The sequence below is a fragment of the Electrophorus electricus genome, chromosome 12, assembly GCF_041902795.1.
Source record: "Electrophorus electricus isolate QZ-2024a chromosome 12, ASM4190279v1, whole genome shotgun sequence".
NCBI lineage: Eukaryota > Metazoa > Chordata > Actinopteri > Gymnotiformes > Gymnotidae > Electrophorus > Electrophorus electricus.
In genome coordinates, this window is record NC_137508.1 from 2,656,788 (window position 1) to 2,681,237 (window position 24,450).

The 24,450-nt window shown below is 39.5% G+C and overlaps 1 protein-coding gene across 5 annotated transcripts in view; it reads right to left on the bottom strand.

The window, feature by feature from the left end:
- Window positions 1–7,068: 7,068 nt before the first annotated feature.
- Window positions 7,069–24,450, bottom strand: part of khdrbs2 (KH domain containing, RNA binding, signal transduction associated 2) — a 64,294-nt gene continuing 46,912 nt past the window's right edge. Inside the window, exons 7-13 of one of the 5 annotated variants that reach the window (XM_081725172.1) lie at window positions 19,265–19,347; window positions 19,083–19,141; window positions 17,167–17,253; window positions 15,262–15,305; window positions 9,952–10,067; window positions 7,836–7,956; window positions 7,069–7,357 (exon numbers count right to left, since the gene is read on the bottom strand). In XM_081725172.1, the coding sequence (XP_081581298.1) occupies window positions 15,292–15,305; window positions 17,167–17,253; window positions 19,083–19,141; window positions 19,265–19,347 (243 nt within the window). In that variant the 3' untranslated portion in view covers window positions 7,069–7,357; window positions 7,836–7,956; window positions 9,952–10,067; window positions 15,262–15,291. Of the gene's footprint in view, window positions 7,706–7,835; window positions 7,957–9,951; window positions 10,068–15,261; window positions 15,306–16,124; window positions 17,254–19,082; window positions 19,142–19,264; window positions 19,348–24,450 lie in introns of those variants that run through there. The other 4 variants (XM_081725173.1, XM_035531727.2, XM_081725174.1 and 1 more) reach the window with 4 other exon arrangements.

A 24,450-nucleotide genomic window follows, 5' to 3' on the forward strand; every position in this document is an offset into this window, starting at 1 on the left:
ATGTTTCACAGCAATAACCAAATCAAAATTTGACAGATCAAAGACAACAGTTGGGAGTTTTTGGTATATGTAATTTGGGACCATTTTTGCTGCCTTAGGGCCTAGTAATCTTCAAGGGACCAATTTAATTCCAAACTCTATCAGGAAAACTTAGAGGAGAATGTCAGGACATCTGTCTCTCATCTGAAACTCAAAATGCTGGATAATACAACATGAAAATGATTGCATGTACAGGGGCAAACCAGCAACACAGCGGCTCAAACAGGAGACATTCCATCGTCTGGTATGGCAATGGCTCATTTCTGACCTCAATCACATGAAAATACTGTGGTGTGGTGTTAACCCTTTAACTGAACCAGTGTGGAGAAATGGACCAAAATTCCTCCTTACAGCTGCACAAGAATGATCATCACCTTTTTGTATTACTTGTATTATTTATTTAGCTGTAGGAGTATAGTGGAAGTAAATGTAGTAGTGATAGACATGCTCCGGTCACATCCACATTAGTTATAATGACAAAGATATAATAAAAGTTTGTCCTTAATGAGTTAGTAGTTCACTCAGAAAAGAAAATCTTTAAAGATGTTTAAAAACTCCAGTGCCGAGTATTTCAAATACAGTGGTAACACATGTAATCATTTGAATTTTCAGTGGATTTATGGGTATTGCCTATGTACAGTGCTGCATGAAGTAATGCATGAGATTTGACTATTCACAATTCTTAGTCAATATATCACAGAGAAAATATCCATATCAAAAACAGTCGAATGTTCACATTCCAATCAGATTTACAGAGAACTGGATACATTTTATTTTAGTATTTAGGTCCTTAGGCATTTTTTGTCAGTTTTTAATCTGCAAAAAATGCTTAAATGCCACTACACCTGATGGATGACATTTGACACTGGAGTTCAACTTAAAAGTCCCAGAGAACATTAAAAAAGTATTACAATGTTTATATATGCTATGCTGCTCAGGCAGAGCTGAATATGTCAGCGCAAAGAAAGATGAGAGTAAGACAACCATATATATATCTACTGCTGAGGACACTGATGCTCAGGGGATGAGGAATTCTGTTCAGAGCCAGACAAGTTTGTTCACAGGTGCTGAATGAATGATATGATTTTAGCTTTTCAATGACAATTAAAACAATATTATATGCTTTAACACAAACTGCATAAATAACAAACTGCTTGCGTAGATATACTTTGAAAATACTTTCCTGCAAAATAACTTAGCTGTTTTCCTGTAGCATATATCAGTGTAGCTTGTTCTAACACCTACAAAATTAACTTGTGATTTGAAAAGTTGCAATTTTGGTGTCAAAAGGATGCCCTGTTTTGTGTCAGGGTGTGCCATGTGATCTCTTAAAATCAAACTGAGTTCTGCATAGAATCTGTTACTCCAGAATTATCTCTGCAGTCAAACCACGCATATAAACAATCACAGATATGCATACTACTTTAGAAGAACCATCCAAAAGACACATATTATGGGGAATGCAATGTGTGTGGGAGGTGCATGCACTTTCTGAGTGTTGAGAGCTTTACACAACACAACAGAAGGACAAAATAACAAAACAAAATAAATTAGTCATTTTCTGGACTTTTGAACAGTAGTCCAAAAGTCTTTGTGTATGTACATTGTGTTCTCAGAAGAGCAAGGTTAACCCATCTAAAAAGAAAAAAACAGATTTTAGGTTTCGGTTAAGACATTTCAGTGACTACTAAACAAAAATATATTAGACATGAATGAGCCCTCCACATCTGTGACACATCTGAACCAAGGTTCTGCAGACTGTGATTACCATACTCAGGAGTGCTGAAAGCAGGAATAGAACAAATGTTCACTGTCTGGGGACGTGCAGGCACCATGTTGAATAGTCCGGCCCCGTTATTTCCTGTGGCCAAGACCCTCCAAAAGGAGAAAATTGCTTGTCCTGTGCCCTTTCTTAATATCTCTGTCATATATTCAATAGCTTATCTAAGACAATAGGGACTTTGAGAGATTTGCCACAGTCTGAGAAATACCATTAAAGCGAAGGGACACATTTCTTTCTGGACAGTCCTATTACTTGAACAAAGGGGCCGAGTAGGAAAGTGCACCTCCTAGGGCCCATTCATACAAAAACTACCAATAATCTATAATTAGTATTATGGCTTTGGTGGCTTGAGTAACAGCATGTGACCTGTTTCCCTTCATTTATCACAGTGGAAATGAAAGGCTAGTTGAGACTTTTTTTTTGACCATATGGTCTAAAGATTTATTGGTTCCTTCTGCTTAAAGATTATTGTAAGGGGCATACTCACCTCTCAGTCTACTGAAAATATTAAATTTAAAAATGTGAAAGCAAAAGATGAAGAAAAGCAGTTTTAGTTATTTGTTTGGCTGGTTTTTAACCTACCCCCCATGGTCAAGGACAAACCACAGCAGCCAGGCAATGTGTAGGACTGTTTACATCATCACTGTGCCAGTTTTCTTATTTACAATCCATTTACCAAAAGCAGTTTACTGTTCAATATCAAGCTGTCTTGATCTGAGATACAGAAATCCAGCAGATGTCATTTTTTGAATAACCAAACTGCTTCATGTGTGGTACAGATGTCACAAGGTCACACATTCAGTGACTATTAAAATTCTGATGAAGCTGACAGAAGCCAAGGGGAAGCACACGCTGAGACCTACCAAAGTCCATAAGCAAATGGAGAGGAAACATTGGAAATGTCAAAGTGTCTCTGTTTGCATTCCCAGAGATTTTCCTTTCAGTCCCAACTGAAATTGAGGTGCAATGATTTCTCTGGAGACAAAACCAGGCAAACAGAGCTGGAGGGCTTGCCACATTGATAAGGTGAGGTCAATGCAAGCTCGTAATCGACTTCAACAGCTTAGAGCACTCGCCCACTGGGAATCTCCGCACACCAACAAAAGCAGCCAATCTGAGGAAGTAATAATCCAGTGATATCTGGGCTGTGGAACGGGACGGCTAATGCCAATGGCTTTTAACAGAAAATGGTTCGTGAACATTTCCCCTTTGATGAGAAGAGCAGAGTATTTGATTTATCAATACTGAGTGAAGCTTTAACTTAATTCACTTTAATCCCCCTGAGACACGAGGCACAAAATATATTTGACCACATTACTGCCCATCATGGAGTCAAATGGAGTCTTTTCACTTGTTGTAAAACGTCAGCGTAGATATGCTGCGTCTGTGGTTGAAAGATGTGCGGCTGAGATTCTCCACATTGTCGGGAGCTTCTCTTTGATGGCACTTGCAGCAGAGAGGGGCTGATCAGAAATGACTGTCTTGCCAATTTAATAATGTCACTTATTTAATAATGTCGCTTAAAAATTTTTCCACAAGAACTGGAGATAAGAATTAACATTTTCAGTCTTCAGGACTTTTCAATCTAACTGAAGATAGCTTGGCTTTATTTATCTATTTTTTATTCAGTCTGCTATCCACTGATGTCTTTATGCCCAAAACAGCTGGACCTTCCACTCTGCATCCTTGAGAACAGATTAGTTTAATCCAGTTACTCTGTATGCACAGAGATGTCAAAGTCTTTGGCACACAAAGGGAACGTTGCAAAATCAGTTTGTGTTCCCATGTCAGAATGGTAGAATATGAATACAGTAAACAATTCCTTAAGTTTGAAACATCTGCTAGAACTCTGTTTAATCATCAACCACTTATCAGTGTGCACCTAAAGCTGAACTCTACTTTTTTGTCATAATTACGCTAGTAACAGGAGTACTGGTTTATCTCTACTACCATGGCTCAGAGTTTCCAGTTGTGCCTCCTAATTCTCCTTTTACACAAAGGGCTAAAAATCACAAGAAGCTGCTTATTAAAACCCTATCCAAACCAGAAGAAATGCCAACATTATTTTGATATTTGTCTCCCTTATTTCTGTTGTCTATAAATAGATTTTTTAATATGAAGGTATACAGAATATTGGCAGGATATATATAAAATATGCTTAAAAATTCATGAATTATTACTTTTGGTCATGCCGTTATTAATTCTGAATCACATTAAGTTCAGACCTGTGGAAGCTCCAGGTAGAAGCACCGGCAAGCGATCTGCAGGACACGTCACTGTTGGCTCATGGACTTTGACACTGGGAGCTTGACTCATTCACCCATGTGTCTTGATCCTACTAGCAAGAACACTAGTCTGGGATGATAAGCCGCACAGGGACTCTGTGGGAAGGACACACACCATGAAAACGTGCTAAAATCTTTATGTGGCTCTCTCTCATCTCCCAGGAATTGATGTGCTTCCTAAGTCTTGACACAGCAGCCATTAGGATCAAATCCGGCTATGGGAAAGCTTTCCTTCAGCTGTGACAGGTCTGAAATGGAGCCAAGCTGTGTATGTCTCCGTCACTGAAACATTAGCTTTTTTGAAGCCAAGGCCTGGTGAAGGGCAAACATGCGTTCGGTTTTTCAAAGTGCTTTTTGTTTATTGGGGGGGGGGGGGGGTTGCTCTTTGTAATGTTCCCTCCCTAGTCCCACTGCCTTTTTAGTTCATATGTCTGAAGTGTTTTAAGGAATTGTTTTAATACATTGTTGCACTTGCTGGTCGGAAACACTTCTTTTGTGACATAAATTGTCTTATCTAAAACACTTGCATTCTGACATCTGGAGCTGTATGGAGCGCTGTATGGAGCGCTGTATGGAGCGCTGTATGGAGCGCTGTATGGAGCGCTGTGGGAACGCCGCATACAAGAGAAAATCCAAAATGACGAACAGCTGGCAAGAAGCTGACAGAGGCTCATGAATGACTCGTCGACTGCAGAGAGCTGTGACAGGGCTCCAGAAATGGCAGTGTGTCTCACACAGCTTTGCTAAAGAGAAATAGCTTAAAAAACACTTTTCCTGTTTTCATATTTAAAGTTTGAAACCGACACATTAGTGAAACTATGGCAAGTGTAGCAGGTTATATGGTAAATTTGCATAAGATTCATTAAATAATTTTCTCTGTGGCTTGTTTGAAATTCTGGTTTTATGTAAATCAGTAATGTGCGTCCTTGACTCCAGTGATATTGTAGCTTTTCTGTGTCTATTTTTGGGAGCTGTCATCATGAACCCAAGGAGAGCCTGTCATATACATACACATTAAGTGCTCTCCACATGATCCATTTGCAGGTAATGTGGTACTTGAACCATGTATTACTTTAGCTGTACAAACCTATTCATATTTCAAATATTTAATTTTGTTCGATAATTGCTTTGCAGTTTATTACATAAAAGATAAACATTACGTATTGGGAGTTGATTTATACTGAATATTGAATACTGCATTATTAATGCTCATACATTACGAACTTTTTCTGAAATATGAATATGATCTACAACTTCAATAGGTACAGAAGGTAAAGTATTGCAGAGCTAGAACAGAACATTTGTGTGGTCTGGTTAGAAAGCTCTTTGTTCGATGGTATGCTAGTTGAAGGTGCATGGTGATGTGTGGGAAGTCAGCTTCTGCCTAACCCATATAAGCAAAAGGTAACCACTCGTATCTGTTACAAGAACATGTAGTTCTTTACAATAAAAAAACAAAACAAAACCTGTTCACCCATAACGTCATAGAAGTACTGTTCCTTATCATTTAAAAACAAATATCTGCTTTTGAATTATACACGGTAGTTTAATTCAATTCAAACATTAGAGGCAGAAGGCTGTACATGAAAAAAAAAAAGGATTATTTCTTATTTATTGGATTATTCTAAACATGCATACATGACATTATATATATGAGTTGTAAATACTGGGGGTGTACATTTTTCAACAGCTGCTGAGTTTTTTCTACAATAGCAATATACAGGGAAAGAACTTGATAATGTAAATATTTATTTTTGTGATATATGCTGCTGCAAACTCCAGATATTTAACATCAAGTGGGTAAGATGTCCAGTACGGGCACTGTGAGATAAGCAGTAAAGCTTGCAGCGTAGGCTGCCGCAATCTACAAAGTGATGTGCATATAAAAAGAATACGCCTCAATCGAGCCCTTAGCAACTGAGGTGATGAGCAAACAGGAAACGGCAGGTTTGAATCTGAGGGAGACAGAGTGGCTCATGACTTCCTTCAGCTGCCAGTACATCCTCCCATCTCAGAACCCAGTTTATAGTCAAAAAATAACGGCCAGAAAATCATCTACACATGCTAAAGATTCTGACAAGACATGTCATCTTAACTGTGCAGGCTCTGTGGGTTAGCCCTGCTTTAAAACTCCAGTCATGAGATAACACTGCAGCTCATCAAATGGCAGCAGCTGCTTAAACAATGTCGCGTTTGCACAGTTTGTCTTCCCCACGACAGCACTGACCTGTGCTGCTTGGGATAAGCACCCACATCTCCCTCCTGAATGGTCAATATTTAGATTCATTTTCTGAAACGAAAAGCATTCTTCTTCTATTTTTCTTTCATCAGTTAAACAGACAGAACTAGATTGCAGCAGAAATATGCTGGGTTTAGTATTCTAGCACTGCCTTACAGGCACCAAGCCAAATTGAGAGTATTGGCCAGGACTTGTGTGATACGATAGCTCAAACAAAACATTATTAAAATTTGTACAATTTAGGAAAAAACCTTTTTTTAGTTGTCATAGTTACATGTTCTCAAAACATAACCTACGACCTAAACCTATGACCTTATCCTCCAAATAATGGCGGGCGCGTGACATCACTGTTTGCGGAGAACCTTTGGCTGGCAGAGTGCAGTTCAGGGCATGCTCCCGCCCCAGCTCAGCAGATGCAAGGCACGCGGACATGCTCCTTCACGACGGGGGAGAGGTACGTGGCGCAGGACGCTTCCGTTTCGCTGCTGTCGGGCGCGGGCCAGCGGAGGAAGGGAACGCGGGTGACATCTGCTCTGGGCATCGGCGCCAGGCCCCGGTGCCTAATGAAGACTGGTGCTGGCACATTTGCCACTGTTTTACACACCATTTCTTAGCAGCAGTGAAACTCGCCCAGGCTTGGCTGTGTACTTTAACGATGGCACTGAGCTGTCAGCACATGCGTTTCATCGCACGCACTTTTCTTGCAGCATGTTTGAGGAATGTACATCACTTGGATTTTAGTAAACAGTGAGGCAGGTATGAGATATCTTCCTGAATGTATGTAATAACTATATAACCGAAGTGCTGGGTTTAAGAGAAATAGCTTTTATGCTGGTCAGATAAATGCACAACAATAACATTAAATTAAATAAAGGATTTTTATAAAGTATTAACATCTGGTGATACCACACATGGGAAACGTATCTGGCCATGGGCTTATTCTTGGCCAGGAAACAGGGATAGGAGCTGACACCTCTCCACCTGAAACTCCTCTATAGCCCACACAGTTGGCTGGAACACAGAAAGGCAAATGTTATGACATCTATCACAGTACCCATCATCTTTATTAAAGCTGATATATACAGATAACAGGTAATAGGTTTAAGAGCAGGGATAAACTTCAATCAAAAGATAAAACAATTAAAAACTACTTTGTTTGTCTGAGCTGAAAACTTGAGCATTGAAGACCACAAAATCTCCAGTTAAAGTCAGACTATTAATTGTAAGCATGTTGGACAGCAGAGCATATTTTGCACCTGTTTTACATAGTTGAATCACACTCTGAATGACATGACTAGTGTGGGCATGCTGTCATTTTGCAGAGCTCCCAGCTCTTTCAGCTGGAGATGTTAAGCAGGTCTGTGATAATGAAACAGCGAAAAGGATCAGGAGGGACGAAAGTGACAGAAATGTGGCTCTTAGATGAGAGGAAAGATGAGTTATCTGGGATAAAGTGGTAAAGAGCATGTGACTGGGTGGCTCTGCTGACCTGCTAAGTACAGGGGAGAGCTGGGTCACGGATGCGGCCAGCCTCCAGGGCTCCAGGCTGCTCGTGGCTGCTGGAAAGGACAGCAGCAACAGCACTCTCTTCTGGCTGCTGCCATGGAAACCTAACGACACATAGCCAACACATTTCCATCAAACCATTTGGTGATGACTGACTCATAAATAAAATGGATTGTTCATTAGAGCCAAAATATTACATCTATTCAAAAGTCTTTTAGAACTGTTATTATGGTCTTTTAATGTGATCACTGATGTGAAACTCATTTTAATGGGTTATAATGTAACTAGTTGTCAAATTTGCCTCAGTTATTGAGGATATCATGTTTAACTGGAATCTGAGGCTTTTACAAAGTGGCTGATTGGTCTGAGGCATGTGCCCAGCCACCTCAGGAATGCATGCCATTCCTAACAAAGCATTTTGTGTTTTCTCTAAGCATATCTATCTATCTATCTATCTATCTATCTATCTATCTATCTATCTATCTATCTATCTATCTATCTATCTATCTATCTATCTATCTATCTATCTATCTATCTATCTATCTATCTATCTATCTATCTATCTATCTATCTATCTATCTCTGTCTCTTTCTGTCTGTCTCTCTCTCTCTCTCTCTGTCTCTCTCTCTCTCTCTCTCTCTCTCTCTCTCTCACTCTCTCTCCCAGGCCAACAAAAACACATGGATGTTCTGCTCATCAGTGCCCTGCATTGATATTTTGCCAACCTCATCCCCAAATGACAAGATAAGAAGTGTGAGAGCAAGGGTACATTTACAGAATTCACAGTGGTGAGAAAAATGAGAAACAAAACCATTTCATGGATAAACTGCTCATCTGTGAAGGCATCATTGAGCTTTCTTATTTCATGTTTCTTTTCAAAAGCAAAGCTCTTTATTTACAATACAAAAAACACTTATACATTATAGGTAGGAACACGTTTTAAGATAACACTGACATTAACAGGAAAGCACAGCTTCTTTGACAAGCCTCACTCAGTGTCTCCAGAGCTGCAAACATCTTTGGTTTCCATCACAAATCCCTCAGGAGACCTCGGCCAAGTGTGTTGTGTTACCCCTGAGTCAATAAAGGAGACGCTCCAGGCCAGTACTCTTGTGCAAGCAGACGGTGTCATTGTATCACTGTCAAGCATTTGAATTCTCAGCCAGGTGGCATTAATTGACTCTTCAATCATAACATACTTGCGTTTGCACTTAGATTATTGAACACCGCCAGCTCCTCTGACTAAGAGCCTATTGAGGGCTTTGAAAATATAGACTATCATCCTTATCACTTAGACTAGGAGGTAAGGAATAAACACGTGTTTAGCAGTCAACAGGTCGCACGCAGGTTAACAAATCGTATTACTGAGCGGGAGCACATCCACGACCCTCTAGTATACATGCTAGTATGAAAGAAAGAAAGACTCATCTGTTATTATCAGGATCATCTGACCATGAAGCTGTAGGAGCTGTTATATGATCAAAGCCGACAACACAACCCCCCGCAGGTCTGAATCCGGCAGGCGGGTGTAAATAGCGTCCCTCTCCCACCGCCCCTCCCCATCGCTTTTCTTGCCATTTGCAAGCACAGACATGGTGCTCAGAACGTGTGGCACATTGCATGGGAACGGTGCTGCAAGAAGCTTCCGGTGACTGCAACGTGATGGATGGCAGCACACGCTTTAACCCTGCAATGCTAATCGCTTGAATGCACAGCCGAGAATACACAGATTCTGTGCAAATACGGCCGCCAGGACTGTGCTCCACACCTTAGGATGATAAAGAAGACCAAAGAGCCTAGAAGGAGGATAAGGCTCATTTTCTATATGCTAGTTGGAGTCATATATGTTTTAACTCATGGATGAAATGTCTGAGTTCTGTAGCTATAATGGAAATTTCACAAGATTTCAAGATTTAATTAAAATCTTGACATATATAAAAAAGGCTCAGGTTTCAAACATTTTTAAGACTGAAACGTTAAGTTGCAAACATATTTGTCCAAAAACATGAAATTATTGTACATAATATAAGGATAAGTCATGACCCTGGGCCCCTTGGACATTCTCTGGTATTGAAGCAGTGGTGCTTTCACATATTCACCTGGCATGCAGATTCCAGCAGGCTGGTGCTGACGACCTGCTGACCTCCGTCAGGAGAGACAGTCTTCTACTCTGCATGGTTTTATCTGTCCCCTCCATTGGCTCACTGCGAAGAATCTGCAACAAAGAGATGGCTCGTGCGTTAGACACATAAACAGATTTTTGGCTAGTGAGACATAACTGACATAACACGAAAGGTGGGAGACAGAATAAGCCTCTGTGATTGCCAGCTGTGCAGTCACGTGTGAGCCTGTGACTGAATGAGACCTGCAGCTGGGCGCGAAGCAGCAACGTATTATCATGGGTAATGAATATGAATGTGTTTTGTTTTTACCTATGGCGCTGTCATTAATTACACATACGAAACGTCTGGAAACCTTGTTTATTTTAAATGCCCTTAAATGGTTACACTGTACATGTGTTTTCAAAATAGGTCTAGTGTTCTTCATTAGCTATATAAGACACCATGCATAATGTTAGCTGTCTAGATAGTTTTTGTGCTCCAACCTGCAATATAGGGATGTTGATTGTATTTAGGATTTTAGTACAATTTCAGTTAATCATTTTGGACTCTTTCAACAGAGTATTGGATGGAACTACTCCCTTTCCCATACCGACTAACATCTTGTCTAAATGATAAAGTAATGAAGTAGTCAATTCTATTTCTTGTTTGAAATGGCCCACTAGATAAATTAAATGGACATTTGTGCCCATTTACTTCCAAGCCACTACAGCAAAACTAATCTGTGTTGAGGACTAAACAACGCTGGGTACATGTCTAGCTGGCTTTGCTTCGTTACTGTACAGAGAAGGAGAAGCTTCACTAAGCAGGACTCTGCTAGCTGGCCCACTGTTCACGGCCCTGCCTCACACCATCTTTAGCCTGGCCTACACTGCGCAAGCCTCCACATCACACTGGGGGACAATTATCTCAGACTAATGAGCTAAAATAAGACTCCATTTCAAAGGGGAACAGGTGGGACAAACACCACATCAATTACACTTCACAGCCATAAACCCATGAACACAGCCAGGAGATGGTAAACATTGTCAGTTTTGTTCTCCTGAAAGTTAAGTGCTTTAAGTCCTCAGGATTTAATTGTGTTGTTTTCCGGCCACGAAACAAACCACCTGAATTCAATTATCAATTCTGCATGCAGTTTCTGCCGACCAGCGCTGTTGAGTGCTCAGAGGTGTACAGTGTTTTGAAAGTGTTTCTGTTCTGAGCTCAAGTGAGCTTAAATAGAAAAAGAAAAAAGTACACATTTTATACATTTACACAGTGGATCATAATTCAAAACAAAGCAAAGCAAAACAGCTTCACCACTTATTGTATATGATGAAATTTGATATTTTCACAGGCAGCTGAGTTTTATTGAATTATTGAAAAGGTTGTCCAGACAATAATGCCAATTCTAATGCGTTCAGTCAGAAATGTATGAGAAACTAGTGCATGGGTGATGAATGAGGGGACTGGGAGACAGGTGACGTCCTCCTGCTCTTACACTGGAAGATTGGATGAGTCTTTAAAAAAAGTGCTTTTTTTTTTTTCTAAATTGATCTCTCTCCCTTTTTTGATTGGTGGGCCAGCATTGTCATCGTAAACAACGAAGTGCTTTTTTCAACCTGATGGAACTGCCGCTATTATGTGACAGTAAATTGGATTTTCTGTTTGTGAATTTTAGTCTTTATTTAGATGGATACATCAAGAATTAATATGTTCTTGTCAATATAAATGCATTTGCTCCTGAACAGAGCAACAGACATTTTTGCATGATGGGTGAATCACGGGACCGGATGTAGGAGGTTTATAGCCTTGAGGATGGTTGGTCTGAACTTGTGGAATTAGTGTAGTAGCGTTATGTTTTGGTTTTTCACCAAACCGAAGCAATGAGATAGAACACTTTCCACCTCTATGACACTGATTAGCAGGGAATGTTTGCTAGAACTAACAAACCCAAAGTCAATCAAATGTGTCTGATCACATAATATCCTTCAAATGCACACTGAATTAAACCCCAACAAGCTACTGGCTGAATTTGTATTGCAAAGTAAATAATACTGTGTTGATTCAAAGAATATGGTGCTCTTACTGTGATTAGTGTTTGAAAATCTATCAATTGAATACAAATAACATATTCCAGGCAAATCACAATGAAACTGCATTTATTTTCTCGACAGATCTTGTCAGATTTTCTTCACTGCATGATGCCACCTTTGTTGAACCATAATCTAGTGATGATACAGTGAGGTCTGGCCTTCACATGCTTGGTGTAATGGTATAACCTTCTGCAGCAACGATCAGACTGGCGCAACAGTATTAAAAGATTAAAGCTAAACTGCTAACAGCTAAACTCTGCTGTAAGCGGTCATGTCAATTTTTAGGCATCTAATCTGATAAGCATGAGTGATCTTACAGTCACTCCTAATGCATGCATATGAATGAAGTACATGCACCTGCTCATGCAAGTCATGCCTTGCCCTCTGAGGCTTTGATATACATAAGTTAGCATAAATGAGCCTTGGCTCAATGTCACTAACACTTATTCAAAAAGGGACAAAACCCCTAAAGGTTCATCTGATCTGTTCTATTGGACCATCTTTAAATAATACATAGAGTATATGTTGATAACTTAATCGCCCCCCACCTCTGAGAAATCCTATTTCTCAGTGCTATACCGCACTGATCTACATCCCTCTATATTATCTGTGGTAATAGAAAATGTGCTGTTCTTTATCAAAAACCTCAGTGAAGGAAAATTATGATTTCTTTATGAATTTTATTTTCCTTTGTCTTTCTGATAAATATTTCTGATAAACAAACGGCCATGGATTTCTTACCAGCCAGTATATTCTTGCTGATTGTTGCGAAATATTCTTTTAGTTTTGTTTTCTTGCAAAATGAGCAAAACCAATCCAGACAGACTTAAAAAAACAAATGAAGATGAAGAATATAATCCTGTTGTATCCATGTGCTGCTATTTTCATTACTTCACTTGGGTAGAATTCTTGCAATAATTTAAAAAATGCGATAAATACCCAACATGTTCAAAACAATGTTTCCAAAGGCCACCTTTTCACTTGAGATCACACACAAGTCCTTTAAGGCTTTCAGTCAAGTGTGTAATTAATTTCTCCGGCCTATACTGCAAGTCAGCAACAATCTGAATCCAGTTTTACCTTCCAGCGAACCCCTATGCAGAATGTCTCATGTGCCTATGTTAAGTAGCTTGTGGTGTTGTCATAACAAAGTGTGAACAGGAACCTTCCCTCTCGGTTTCTCCTATGACATGAACTGACTGTCTTAGAAGTTTATATTACTCATTTTGTGATAATGATTGTAGGTACTATAGACACAATAACATCTCTTATAAATACTCTAAGCAAAATGTCTTGGGCGTCTTCCTTATTTGTCTATCAAATAACTGTGTGGTATTTATTTACACTTGAGGAACGCAGTCATCATGTGTTCAGTGAGGTCCACACTTCACTGTAAGACAAGGTAAGGGAGGGTTATGTATATGGACCATGTCTTACATGAGGCAAGGTGTTTTACACATAATAGAAAAATACTAAAGACAATTGAATTAAAATAACAGAGAGTGTGGGACTGTGAACCTCATATGAAGGAACGGAGCAGCAAATTGATTGCTTTTCTAGAGGAAAACTGACTTTTAAATATGCTCCCCTCCACAAAATGACACTGCAAACTCACTATCTATGTAGCTGCATGGAAATTTTGTCTACTACTCATTTTTACCAGAATGTTTTTCATACCATACAAAAATGTGTGAGATTCATACTGAATTTGTGGAATATTTATGCTAAGACAAAATTCTAAGCCCTTGGTAACACCAAGAATGATAGTTAATGAAGTTATGGCTTATGTAAACTCCATAATTGTGCAATAGGATTTTTGTGTATATGATACAAAAATACTATTTTAATATTAGATATATAAATATGTTTTGGGTCATGAATAAAGTGGTTTTATAAAAGGCTTATGGTTTTGATGTTCATTGGTTTGATGGTATTAGCTGCATGTGATCCATAAAACATAAACATTTAAAATATCTACTTCAGGTCTAATTAAGGAGAATATGAACACCACCAGACTCTCTCCACACAGAAATCCCCAAAGCATAATTTGCCTATAAGTCAGTTCATCTGTCTATTTATCTATATCTCCTATCTCCTACCTATCTTCAGACACACTTTATTAATATATGTGTATTTTTGGGTATCAAGAAACACACATTGTTGTGAAGTCATGCGTAGTGTGATCTTAAAATGTACTAAAACAATTCTGTCATTTAATCTTGCCTTACTTCAGATAGTAATGTAATTGCTATCTGTTCTGTAATTGGCAATCCTTTGTTAATTTTCATCATAGCTGTTCCTTTCACGTAACTTATAATTATTTCTTGTCCATAACTATAAATAAAAGAACAGCTTTTGATTTGTTACAACTAAAGAAATGGTAATGTCATAGGTGTAAAACGTGTAGGAAAAAAAGAAGGAAGCAAACTCCAACTGAAGAATTGAACGAAACTAAGGAAAAACGAAACCAGACATAAGCATGCACTAAGTAGAACTAAAGAAAGCAAGCAGAACAGGATCAACGACTGACAGTTGGCCACAACACCACACAGGCTTATAAATGGAAGAACATAAAAGAGTCAATGATGCATTTTGCAGTGGCAAAAACACTGATGTGGTAAAACCCTGTTTAAGTCACATTTAAGACCCTCTGAAACCATGTTACACCTATGGTTTACTGACAGTCTAAACATGCATGCTGTATTTTGGTGTTAATGGTATTTAAAGCATTATGTGCTCAGTATACAGACCTAACCTTTTAACTCTAAAGAGTCCTAATTATTGAGTAAGAGATTAATGATTGGAACTATTAAGACACCAATTTAGGGTTGGTGTCACAACTTTTCCAAAACTCTCATGATAACACCACCACTGCACATAATATCAAACATACTTCTAAGGCTTCCCAAATTGTATTACATTTTTTATTGTAGTCTGCAATTATCTGACCAAAAAAGTTGGTTCTTACAATATTTGTCATTTCAGGTACCAAACACGGAGAGAATTTAATTTCATGGTTTTCACTGCTGTAATGATCTATACTCCATATCTTGTTGGAAGAACTAATTATTCACTGACATAGATTGATCTATTTTTCACAAGTTCATCTGATGGCATAAATATTGAACAGATGATACGTATGACAGGCAGAAAGGTTATGTTTTCCCTTTGTGTCTGTATAACCAAAGCCAGGGAGGCTTTGCTTACTTACCAATGACTGATTCTCCCTGTGCGTCTTTGCTCAAGCAGAGAGACCTGTCGAAAAAGAGATCTTATTTAAGAAGTAGACTATGTGTCTCAAATGGAATATTACACATATGACACACAATACATACGACAAAAACTCTAAACAAATTTCCAATCACATGCAAAATGGATGTAACAGCTTAAGCAGGATGCCAAAGCCTGAGCCACTATCAAAAAAGTAAACCAATTTGAGGGGCAGGACAAAAGCTGTCATGGAGAAGAATCTGATTTCAGAGCAACTATCTCCTTCCTGTTTCGGGTTAAAATGCTTAGTTTAACTGCTCATGTATTAACTTCAGTTTTAGTTATTTTAATGAATGCAATGTTAATTTTTGTCTTGTGTGTTAGGGAGTCATTTTTGAAGTCACTAGTTAACTTTAATTAGCGGCTTTAGGGGGCCGATGCATTTATTTGGGGTTAGACAGGGTAGGTTTACTTTTTTAAGTGTGAGTAACTTCATTTATGACTGGCATTCGCAACATTAGAGTTACTATTAGGGTTACCTGCTTATTGTTTAGTCATCCTTTCAGTCTCTTAATGCACGTCGGCATTCAGCTCTAACAGTCACAGAAGGAAGTTCACGTCTCTAAAAGGTAGTGACCTTCAATAGCTGATATTTAAAAGCATTGGTATTACAACACAAATGCAGCTTTCTGATGTTCAGTGGAATAAGAATAAAGGTAGCAGAAACATATCAGTTTACGTATATCCCATTCACTCTAATGAGTGATGAAACATTGTGAATATCTGCCATATTCACATACTTTGGCTATACTGGCTAACACCAATGACTGAAGCCATTTAGACAGTCTTACAGTAATACGGGTACGTTCTTACCTCCTGAATCTCCATATCATTCACAGAGTCATGCTAGTACAAACAAGTCAGAATTTTTGTTTAATAAGGCCAAGCTTAAAGAATATGTTAAAAAAAGTCAATTTATTGATCTAAACAGTTGGTTTCCATTAACACCTTAAACATTTAAATGACGATTCAAGATTCAATGAACAATTTAGTGCTAGTGTTAAAATTATTTAACAAAGTTGGAATTGTATTAATGTATCTTATCTATTGTTACACAAAATGTCTCGACAGCCTAAAGTTCATTTTTTGTTGCTTTTCTTTGTTAAGTGTATAAAAAAAAAACATATTAGCAATTTCCTGAACTAAAACAGGCATTTATTACTAAAAAAACAACTATGTACTTATCTAATTTTACAAAACTGGTCAGATCTATTAACAAATTATGGCAACAAAAATTTAACAATTATGGTCACCTATTTAGAGAAGCTTACACAAGGTGCTTTATGTACTTTTTATTACATATTTATGTACAAATACAGGCTACACACAAAGCAGAGCACTTGTAGGTAGCTACATACATAGCTGATTGCTTTCAATCCCAATACTGATATCAAAATCAAATATACAAACTCATTATTTACTGTCATGAAATCAAAAAGTATTAAGAAAGATGTTAATGTACAATACGGGTGTGTAGTACTTAGGAGTAGAAGTTTTTGCCTTGGTGAAATGGTTGCCAAGAACAAGGAAGCATCAATTTGTAGGAAATCCCATGCTTTAGATTCAGGGGGAGCAAACATTAGACAACTAAGTGAAGTAGCATTCCAGTGAAAGTATTTTGTTTAAGCAAGAGTCTTGCCAGACCTAGATTTCAACTGTGTTTCTTAATATATCCTATAAATAAGTCAAGTTATCAAAACAGTGAAGGGACCAAGTGCTGTAAGCACTTTCTTGCTCCTTGGTTAGGGGAGGTTAAATTTGGAAGTAAATACATGTTTTGTTTTGTTTTTTGAGGTTATTTGCCAGTAAGGGGAGCTCACTGCTCTAGAGCACCTTTAGTATCTACCATAGGGGTGTTCCCTGTAGACCCCTCTGGCAAGCCTTGCTGTTGGAGCTTTCAGACCAGGCCGGGCCTGAGTCCACTCCTCTTCAGCTACAGGTAAAGTGACCACAAGACATAATGAGATTCAGAAAACTCCACAGCTTTAAAGCCATCGATCAGACAATCAATCGGTCTGCATACTCAGACATAACATTTTCTAACATGATCACACGACATCACAAACAACCAAAAGATCAGGATCACATCACCTCAGCACATCCATGTAAAATCCGTGTAATATGCTCTTGGCGCTACAGAGTGGTTTTCTGTGTTATACATTCATGGTTTTCAATTCATCTTCTCTGATCTACCGTGCACATAATATAACAACACGAATGTCAGTAAGATATTCAAGCTGTTTACTGACACAGAACACTGCAGAGAAACCAAATAGATGGCAAACGTGCTAGGCTTAAGGCAGCTTACTCACTGAGCTCTGTCCAGTTCTGATTTTGTCCATTTTCCCAGATGTGAGGGATGCAATGTCACACTGCCCTAATTATCAGGTAGTGGCACTAGACAGATGAGGCATGAATTCCTAGCTGAGCTCGCACTATGACCCAGCTGTCATAGAATTGTGGCACGTGCTGGGAATCGATGCGCCATTAGGCTCCATGAGCGTGCTCATTGGACCGTTCACCGAACAATCGGCCCACCTTCACGGCAAGGAAACCCAGTGTTCATGGCAGTTAACGCGATGTTTCCATCACAGCACGGTGTTGTGATGCCAGAACACACTGGAGCAGAGCCCTTCTTCATGACATCAAAACCCTGCTATTCAGCACACCAAATCAGAGGGAACCGACGCCGGTCGGTATAGTGCATGAAACTGGCTGGTTTGTTCCCTCAGAGCTGTGTGGGCCTGGCAGCTGCATCTCGTTACCACTCAAATGTCATTACAAGCACAGGTCTCACGGCACGGTCGAATTTTAGTTCCGTGTCACAGAATGTTTATGGCGCATGAAATCAAATCACTGCTCTCTCGGTTTCTTTGTGTTGCCGCACTGAGATGCGATTTGCCATGCGGCAGCGAATGACCAGACAGGCGCATGGTGCAGGGTGGCTTCAGTGGAGAACAACGGCACCCCTGCCAAGAGCTGTGGCATCCCTGGATACCTGGTTTCAGAGAGATTTGTGCAGGAAGCTGTTCAAAAGGCAAAGCAGCATCTGAAAGGCCGGCGGTCCCTCTCTCCCTACCTTCGGGCCTGTTCTGGTCCCCTACTTTCAGCGTGTCTTAAAGATGCCCTAGGAGCCAGCACAGGAAGGCTGGCCACCAAAGACTGCAGCACCCTGCCGATTTGGCCACTGGCAAAAAAACGGTGTTTTCTCTTATCTCCCTGCCAAGAGCGATTTACCAGCACCGTGGGGAATGAGAAAGGAAGAACCATGTGTCCCTCGACAAGGGAGCCGCCCCATGGCCAGAGTTTAAGCCCGCTGGGTATGGACGTTAGTGGTGTTAAAAGAGGATCGCACTCTCTGTGAGATAGGACCCAGGAAGATAAGATGCAGTTCAGGACGCTGAGATGACACATGGCGCCTTGGATAACCCACTGTGTGGTAGGTTTCAGTAAGATGGGTTTTGCATGTGTAGCGTTTAGGGAAGCTTCCCAAACAGTCCATGGGTATTAATACAATGACCATCTGGGTGTTTGCTTCCTATGGTTTAGTGGCTGAGTATACAAATTATACAAGAGACATGCCAGGGAAAGGAACTGCTGGGAAATTGTGAATCAAAAAGGAGGCAATGTTAAATGTCTGACATTGACCCTATTGTCAATGGCTCATTGATTTTGTTGTGATGGCTTCAAGCCCCAAAGAGGAATTTTACAGTGGCACAACTGTCTGAGGATTAGCACTTTACAAATCAAAGATGTATTTACCGTAACTGTTGTAAGTGTCATCACTGGTCCCATGTCCATATTCATAATATTCTGACACACTACAATGAGATCAAAAAATGTTTTAGAAAATATCAGACACATATTCATACATGTAAAAGATCCAGGTTTATAAAACAACAACAACAGCATGGAGAGTAAAAGAGCTTTCTCAATGAGCATACCTTTTGGACTGGTTGCTATAGCCATCGTCATAGACCTCATAATTCTGGTCATCATATTCCCCGTCATATCCATCATCATAACCCTGAAAGCACAGAAATGATTCAGTGGGAGAAAAAAAACAATGAGGTAACAGGCTGGACTCCATCTCAAAACAGCACTCTAATTGTTTAGGGTTCAAAAATCAATGTTTAATCAGGCTGTGAAAAGATTTCCCTAATAAATACAGTCCCACTGTGAGGGAAGCCACACAGCTGAATCACGTCGAACAGAAAATATTGATTGTGTGCAGGGACAATTGTTTCATTTGCCATATCTGAGGAAACAAGATTGGCATTTGACCCCAAGCCGAGATGAATACAGTATCACAAACAGACAGAAAAATAAATATCTCATCATTTAATAGGACATCCATCTCACTTAATCAGATGAAAAGACACCTGATAGATGTTTAGCAAATGCCTTTATTGGTTTCCAAAACATTTTTCATGGTTCAAAAAGTGAACCTGAAAATGTATGCTTTGATAATTCAACTTTTGACTGGACAACCTCTAATCTTAAATAAATTAACACATCCCTTCCAAGTAGTATTAAACAGCCATCCTTTATATCAGTAGTAGCTTCTCAGATATTCTGCTGTGGTTTAAAAAGTATAAATGTGGTGGAATACATGGAAGACTCCACTTAAAAGCTTCCAGGGCTTCAGTAAAATGGGTTTAATGTTAGTAAATTCCACCACAAAGACAATTCAGTAGCTTGAAAGCTTCATGGTAAATGAACACAAGACAGGCTATTGAAGAGTCCAGTACTTACCTACCATGTCAAAGCAACATTAAAGTGGGAACTGTTAAATGTGACATGGGCAGAGTTGGAAACACTTATCGCTCTATTTCATAAGTAAATGTGAGGAACTGCTTTTAAAATCTATAAATAAAGATGATGACAGGCATTTTAAGTGTACACGTTTAAATATATACAATTCTGTAACCTTTTAGAAGTGCACTAGGATAGTACACACCATTACTCATGGCTGCGGGGACTCTGATTGTGTCTGTTATCCCACACTATAACTGAAGCAGATCTACAGGGCTCAAGGGGCCAGCTGTGTTTATGTTCAGCCAAAACCACTCCCACTGCATCAAACTGCCCGTCCTGTTGGTTAGACAGGTTTGAACCCTCTGGAGGTCACCATAATTGACACTATCTGAATCCTGTATTGCATTTAAGTGGGTTATCGGAATTTCAGTAAATCCCGCACGATGAAATGGCTTCCTAGCAAGGCATGCTCTAGCAACAGACACCAAAATTAATGTGACATATTCCAAATAAGTCCTCATGCCTCACACAGGTATTTATGTCGAGCTTCTCACATTTTCTCAGTGCCAGCCTGAACTTTAACTAATTATTCACGAGGTGCAAAGCCAATACTTAGATCCACCGGAGCCGTAATGTAAAGATGGTGAATGAGTGTCGCTCCCGCTGAGTGTGTGGGGGGCTCTACCTCTTGCTCGAGCTGAGGCGATGCTCTAGATCGGCATTTAGTCCTTCACTGTTGATGCCGTGCTTATTTTTATCTTTCTTGTCACATTTCTTCCTTTCCCTATTCTTCGCTTCCTGTTTTTCAACAGCTGAAGGCATGTGCTCAGCGCCTCACCGTGCCTATTTCTCAAGCTCAGGTGGTGTTCAAAGCTTTCCTTTCTGTCTGCCATCTTACTCCAGACTAATTCCCACGCTGACTCTCAAACATGCCACACTGCATAATGAGCCGCGTTGCAATTAAGCGCATTCCAAAAAGAAGCTTGTATAGTGTTATAAATGACAATCTCATTCGAACAAACAGCTGTACTACAATTGCGAAAAGCACATCCTCTTTGTTAAGTGTCTGATTTAAAAAGCTATGTCTTCATGCCATGTAATTTTTTTCCATATGTGCAGTTAAATGACTTTGGTGACGGAAATGCCCCTTTCCCATAAAAGAAGGTAATTTTAAAAATGCAGGGAAAAAAGTACAGAACACTGGATTAAATGAATCAGAATAACATTTCTTCACCAGTCGAAATGTGCTGTAAAAACAAGAGATTAGGTCTCGAACTGTTTCCTAACCTATATGGTACACAGTGGTTTCGTAATTCAGAGATTAACAAAGATTTTGATTAGGATTGAATTGGTTAAAAGACACTGGCTGCCAAAAATAGCTCTCAGGCCTTGTCACTTGCCTTAACGATATTTAAATTCTGCTCTGCGTGCTGCTGTGGTTTACTAAGAGTGAGCATGGATTAGACTAAATTAAAGTTAAGGATTATGCGAGGGATTAAGTTGTTGAAAGGATCTAACTTGGAAACCTTGCTCTATTAGTTTGCCCCATAATGAAACGGTCAGAGACCTTCCCTATCTTCCTAATGGACCACTTTGTTAACACTGTGTCTTGATAGAGCGTTCGGGGTTTAAACCACATCAAGCACACTAATACCAACAGCCGTCAAAAGGAATCTTCTCTAGCAGAACAGTGTTTTGATATACTAATTTGGAAGGATCATTTCACTGGCGGGGTTTGAGTAATCTAGCAATTCTATTTTTTTAATATGATCAATATGACAGTTTAACAGTATGCAGTGCCACTAGCTTTGGAGGTAGACCTGTGAGTGAACCTTTTATTCACTTGAAGAAATATGCTGATATTAAGCACTGTTTTTACTTCAGGCAAAATAAATGAAAAAAAAAAAAAAATTCAAATAAACACTGTCAAAGTACATTGAGTTGAACGTGACTGGAAATTCTACCAGGATGGCAGGGCTGGCAATTTAACAGCTGCTCCAGGTCATATATATCCTCAGAATAATAACAGCTGCATCCCCATTCAGTGGCAACCACAGACTGCAATAAGGTAACAAATTCACCAGTAGAGCTGATTCAGAGGCCACTGTGTGGAGCCTCTGTGCATCACGACTTTGGTTTTGTTTCTTTTTATCTTATGTTTTGTTTTGTTTTGTTTTGTTTTTTCACAGACCTAGGCTTGCTACTATGTCCTATACATCTGGAATAGAAAAAAGTTTCCAGTTTTAACCTAACCAATATATGGGTCAAAATGCCATAATTACCCAATGTAACGTACAGTTGTTTACAGAACCTCTGCTTCCACCTCTTTGACCTTAGCGCGGCATTACAAGGCACAATGCATTGCAAAAACAGTATCTAGTTAATGATGCCCGATCCTCATAGTTCAACACTCATTTGGAAAACCAATTAACTCTGAGCCTAGCGAACAAGCTAACGGGAAATAAATCAAGTGTTAACACATGGGTGGAGAGCCGTGCTAGTGTAATTAGGACAGCATGCAGGCGAAGGCCCTCAATACTCCGCTCCATTATCAATTGACAACCAGCACCTCCCTTGACAGTGACTGATCTTCCCATGAGGCCTCTGCTGCTGAAAGCCTCCTTACCACAGAAAGGGAAGGAAATCTAGGGGTTGGTAGGTCTTTTGTCTTTGGGAGTTCTTGCTTCTGCTCAGTTATTGCGAATCCTGGCTGCTTTTTGACATCAGTTGGCTTTGCTCTATCCTCTCACACTCATTTGCATTTTCGATTAATATAACGGAACAAGGATGGGCAATGTGACACAGTATAGAAATGCATACATACATCACACCCATTCCTATTTAGCAACCCAAATAAACATGCTTGAATTATAAGCATAGCTCATCGCCTCCCTACACATTTCCCCCCCACACACTGCTTCCTGTTCACTCAAATGATACAGTAATTTAGTCTGACACACTGAAAGTAAACTTCAAGCACTGTGCATAAGAAGTAGCGAGAGTCATTTTTGGGTGGTTATTTCCCATAAATAATGGGAAAAAACTGTTTTCTTCTGGTACCAAGGCCAAGGTTGGAGAGCACCGAACCGCGGATGGGAGGTGGCAGGAGCTCAAAGAATCACTCCTCAGTGCACAACCTCCTCCATCTCACACGAGTGCACCAGGGTTAGCATCTACAGGATCTAGAGGTGCCACTACTGCTCCAAATGAACTGCAAACGAAATATTCCAGTGCATATGCTTGTTAATCAGTTGCTAGTCTAAAAGATGAAATATGTACCAGTAGCATTTATGTTGTTTTTGCTGATTAACATCTGCTGCATGTGAACATGGATGTGCTCGCCTGTGTAAAAACGCTATCAACATTCTCACAGGTGTAAAAAGATACAAAATGACAGAGGTACTGAACAGTCAAACAATAACATAAGTAACTGAATCACATCAATTATACTCAGTGACCAGCAGCTGGGTTTTAATTTGATTTTTGTCATAATTGAAAGAGATTGCCCTGTTTTTAATTAAAAAGTTATATTATGATAGCTCATTGAAAATCCCTTAGGATGCCTCTTGCTCATCTGTTTGTGGATAAACATATGCATATTCATTACGGGATGTAACAGTACATCATATTGTATTTGATATGTGCCTCCCAATTTGAAAGCCATGGGGAAATGAACAATACTTTTTTATGGCTTTATGCCCAATTATCTTTCCAGTATTTTTAACTTCCAATTCCCAAATGCGTTTTGATTCTCCTGTATCGTACAATAGCAGACACGCAGCTAAACATGCTGGTGAGAGCGAGCTAGCCTGTCCACTGCCCTGTGGCTGAGAACTCTGAAAACCCTGAACAAATCACTCTACTCAGTGGAGAAAATGAAGTGATGCTTATAAAATGTTGTCTAATTTGTGTTAGGTAAACAAGGGGCCCACAGTGAGGGCAACCCAAAGAGCCTTCCTCCTTCATGGCAAATATCACCTGTCCCTGTCACATTTGATTCTGCTGCATATTCAAAAGCGAATCTTTTGTTCTGGGTTACGCATACTGTGGTGAAGCTGCTCTAAATAGATCAGTCTGAAATCTGCTGTTTCATTTCAATGTCTCCAAACTGCGCTTCATGTAAGCACATTTTCATATTCATGTCCTACATTTATAGCCCTTCTGAGGTTGAGTCAGTTACTAAGTCTATGCCTCAAATGGTCATAAGTTCACCATACTGCTGTAAATGACCCACCTAAACATCTATATTCAAACAGCTCTGCACATGAGTGCATGTTCATTTATACTCACCCATACAATTCCACCGCCAATCCTGATACCCCTATATTGTTTATTATCTGTGTATATACATTGTGTATATTGGAACTACAGT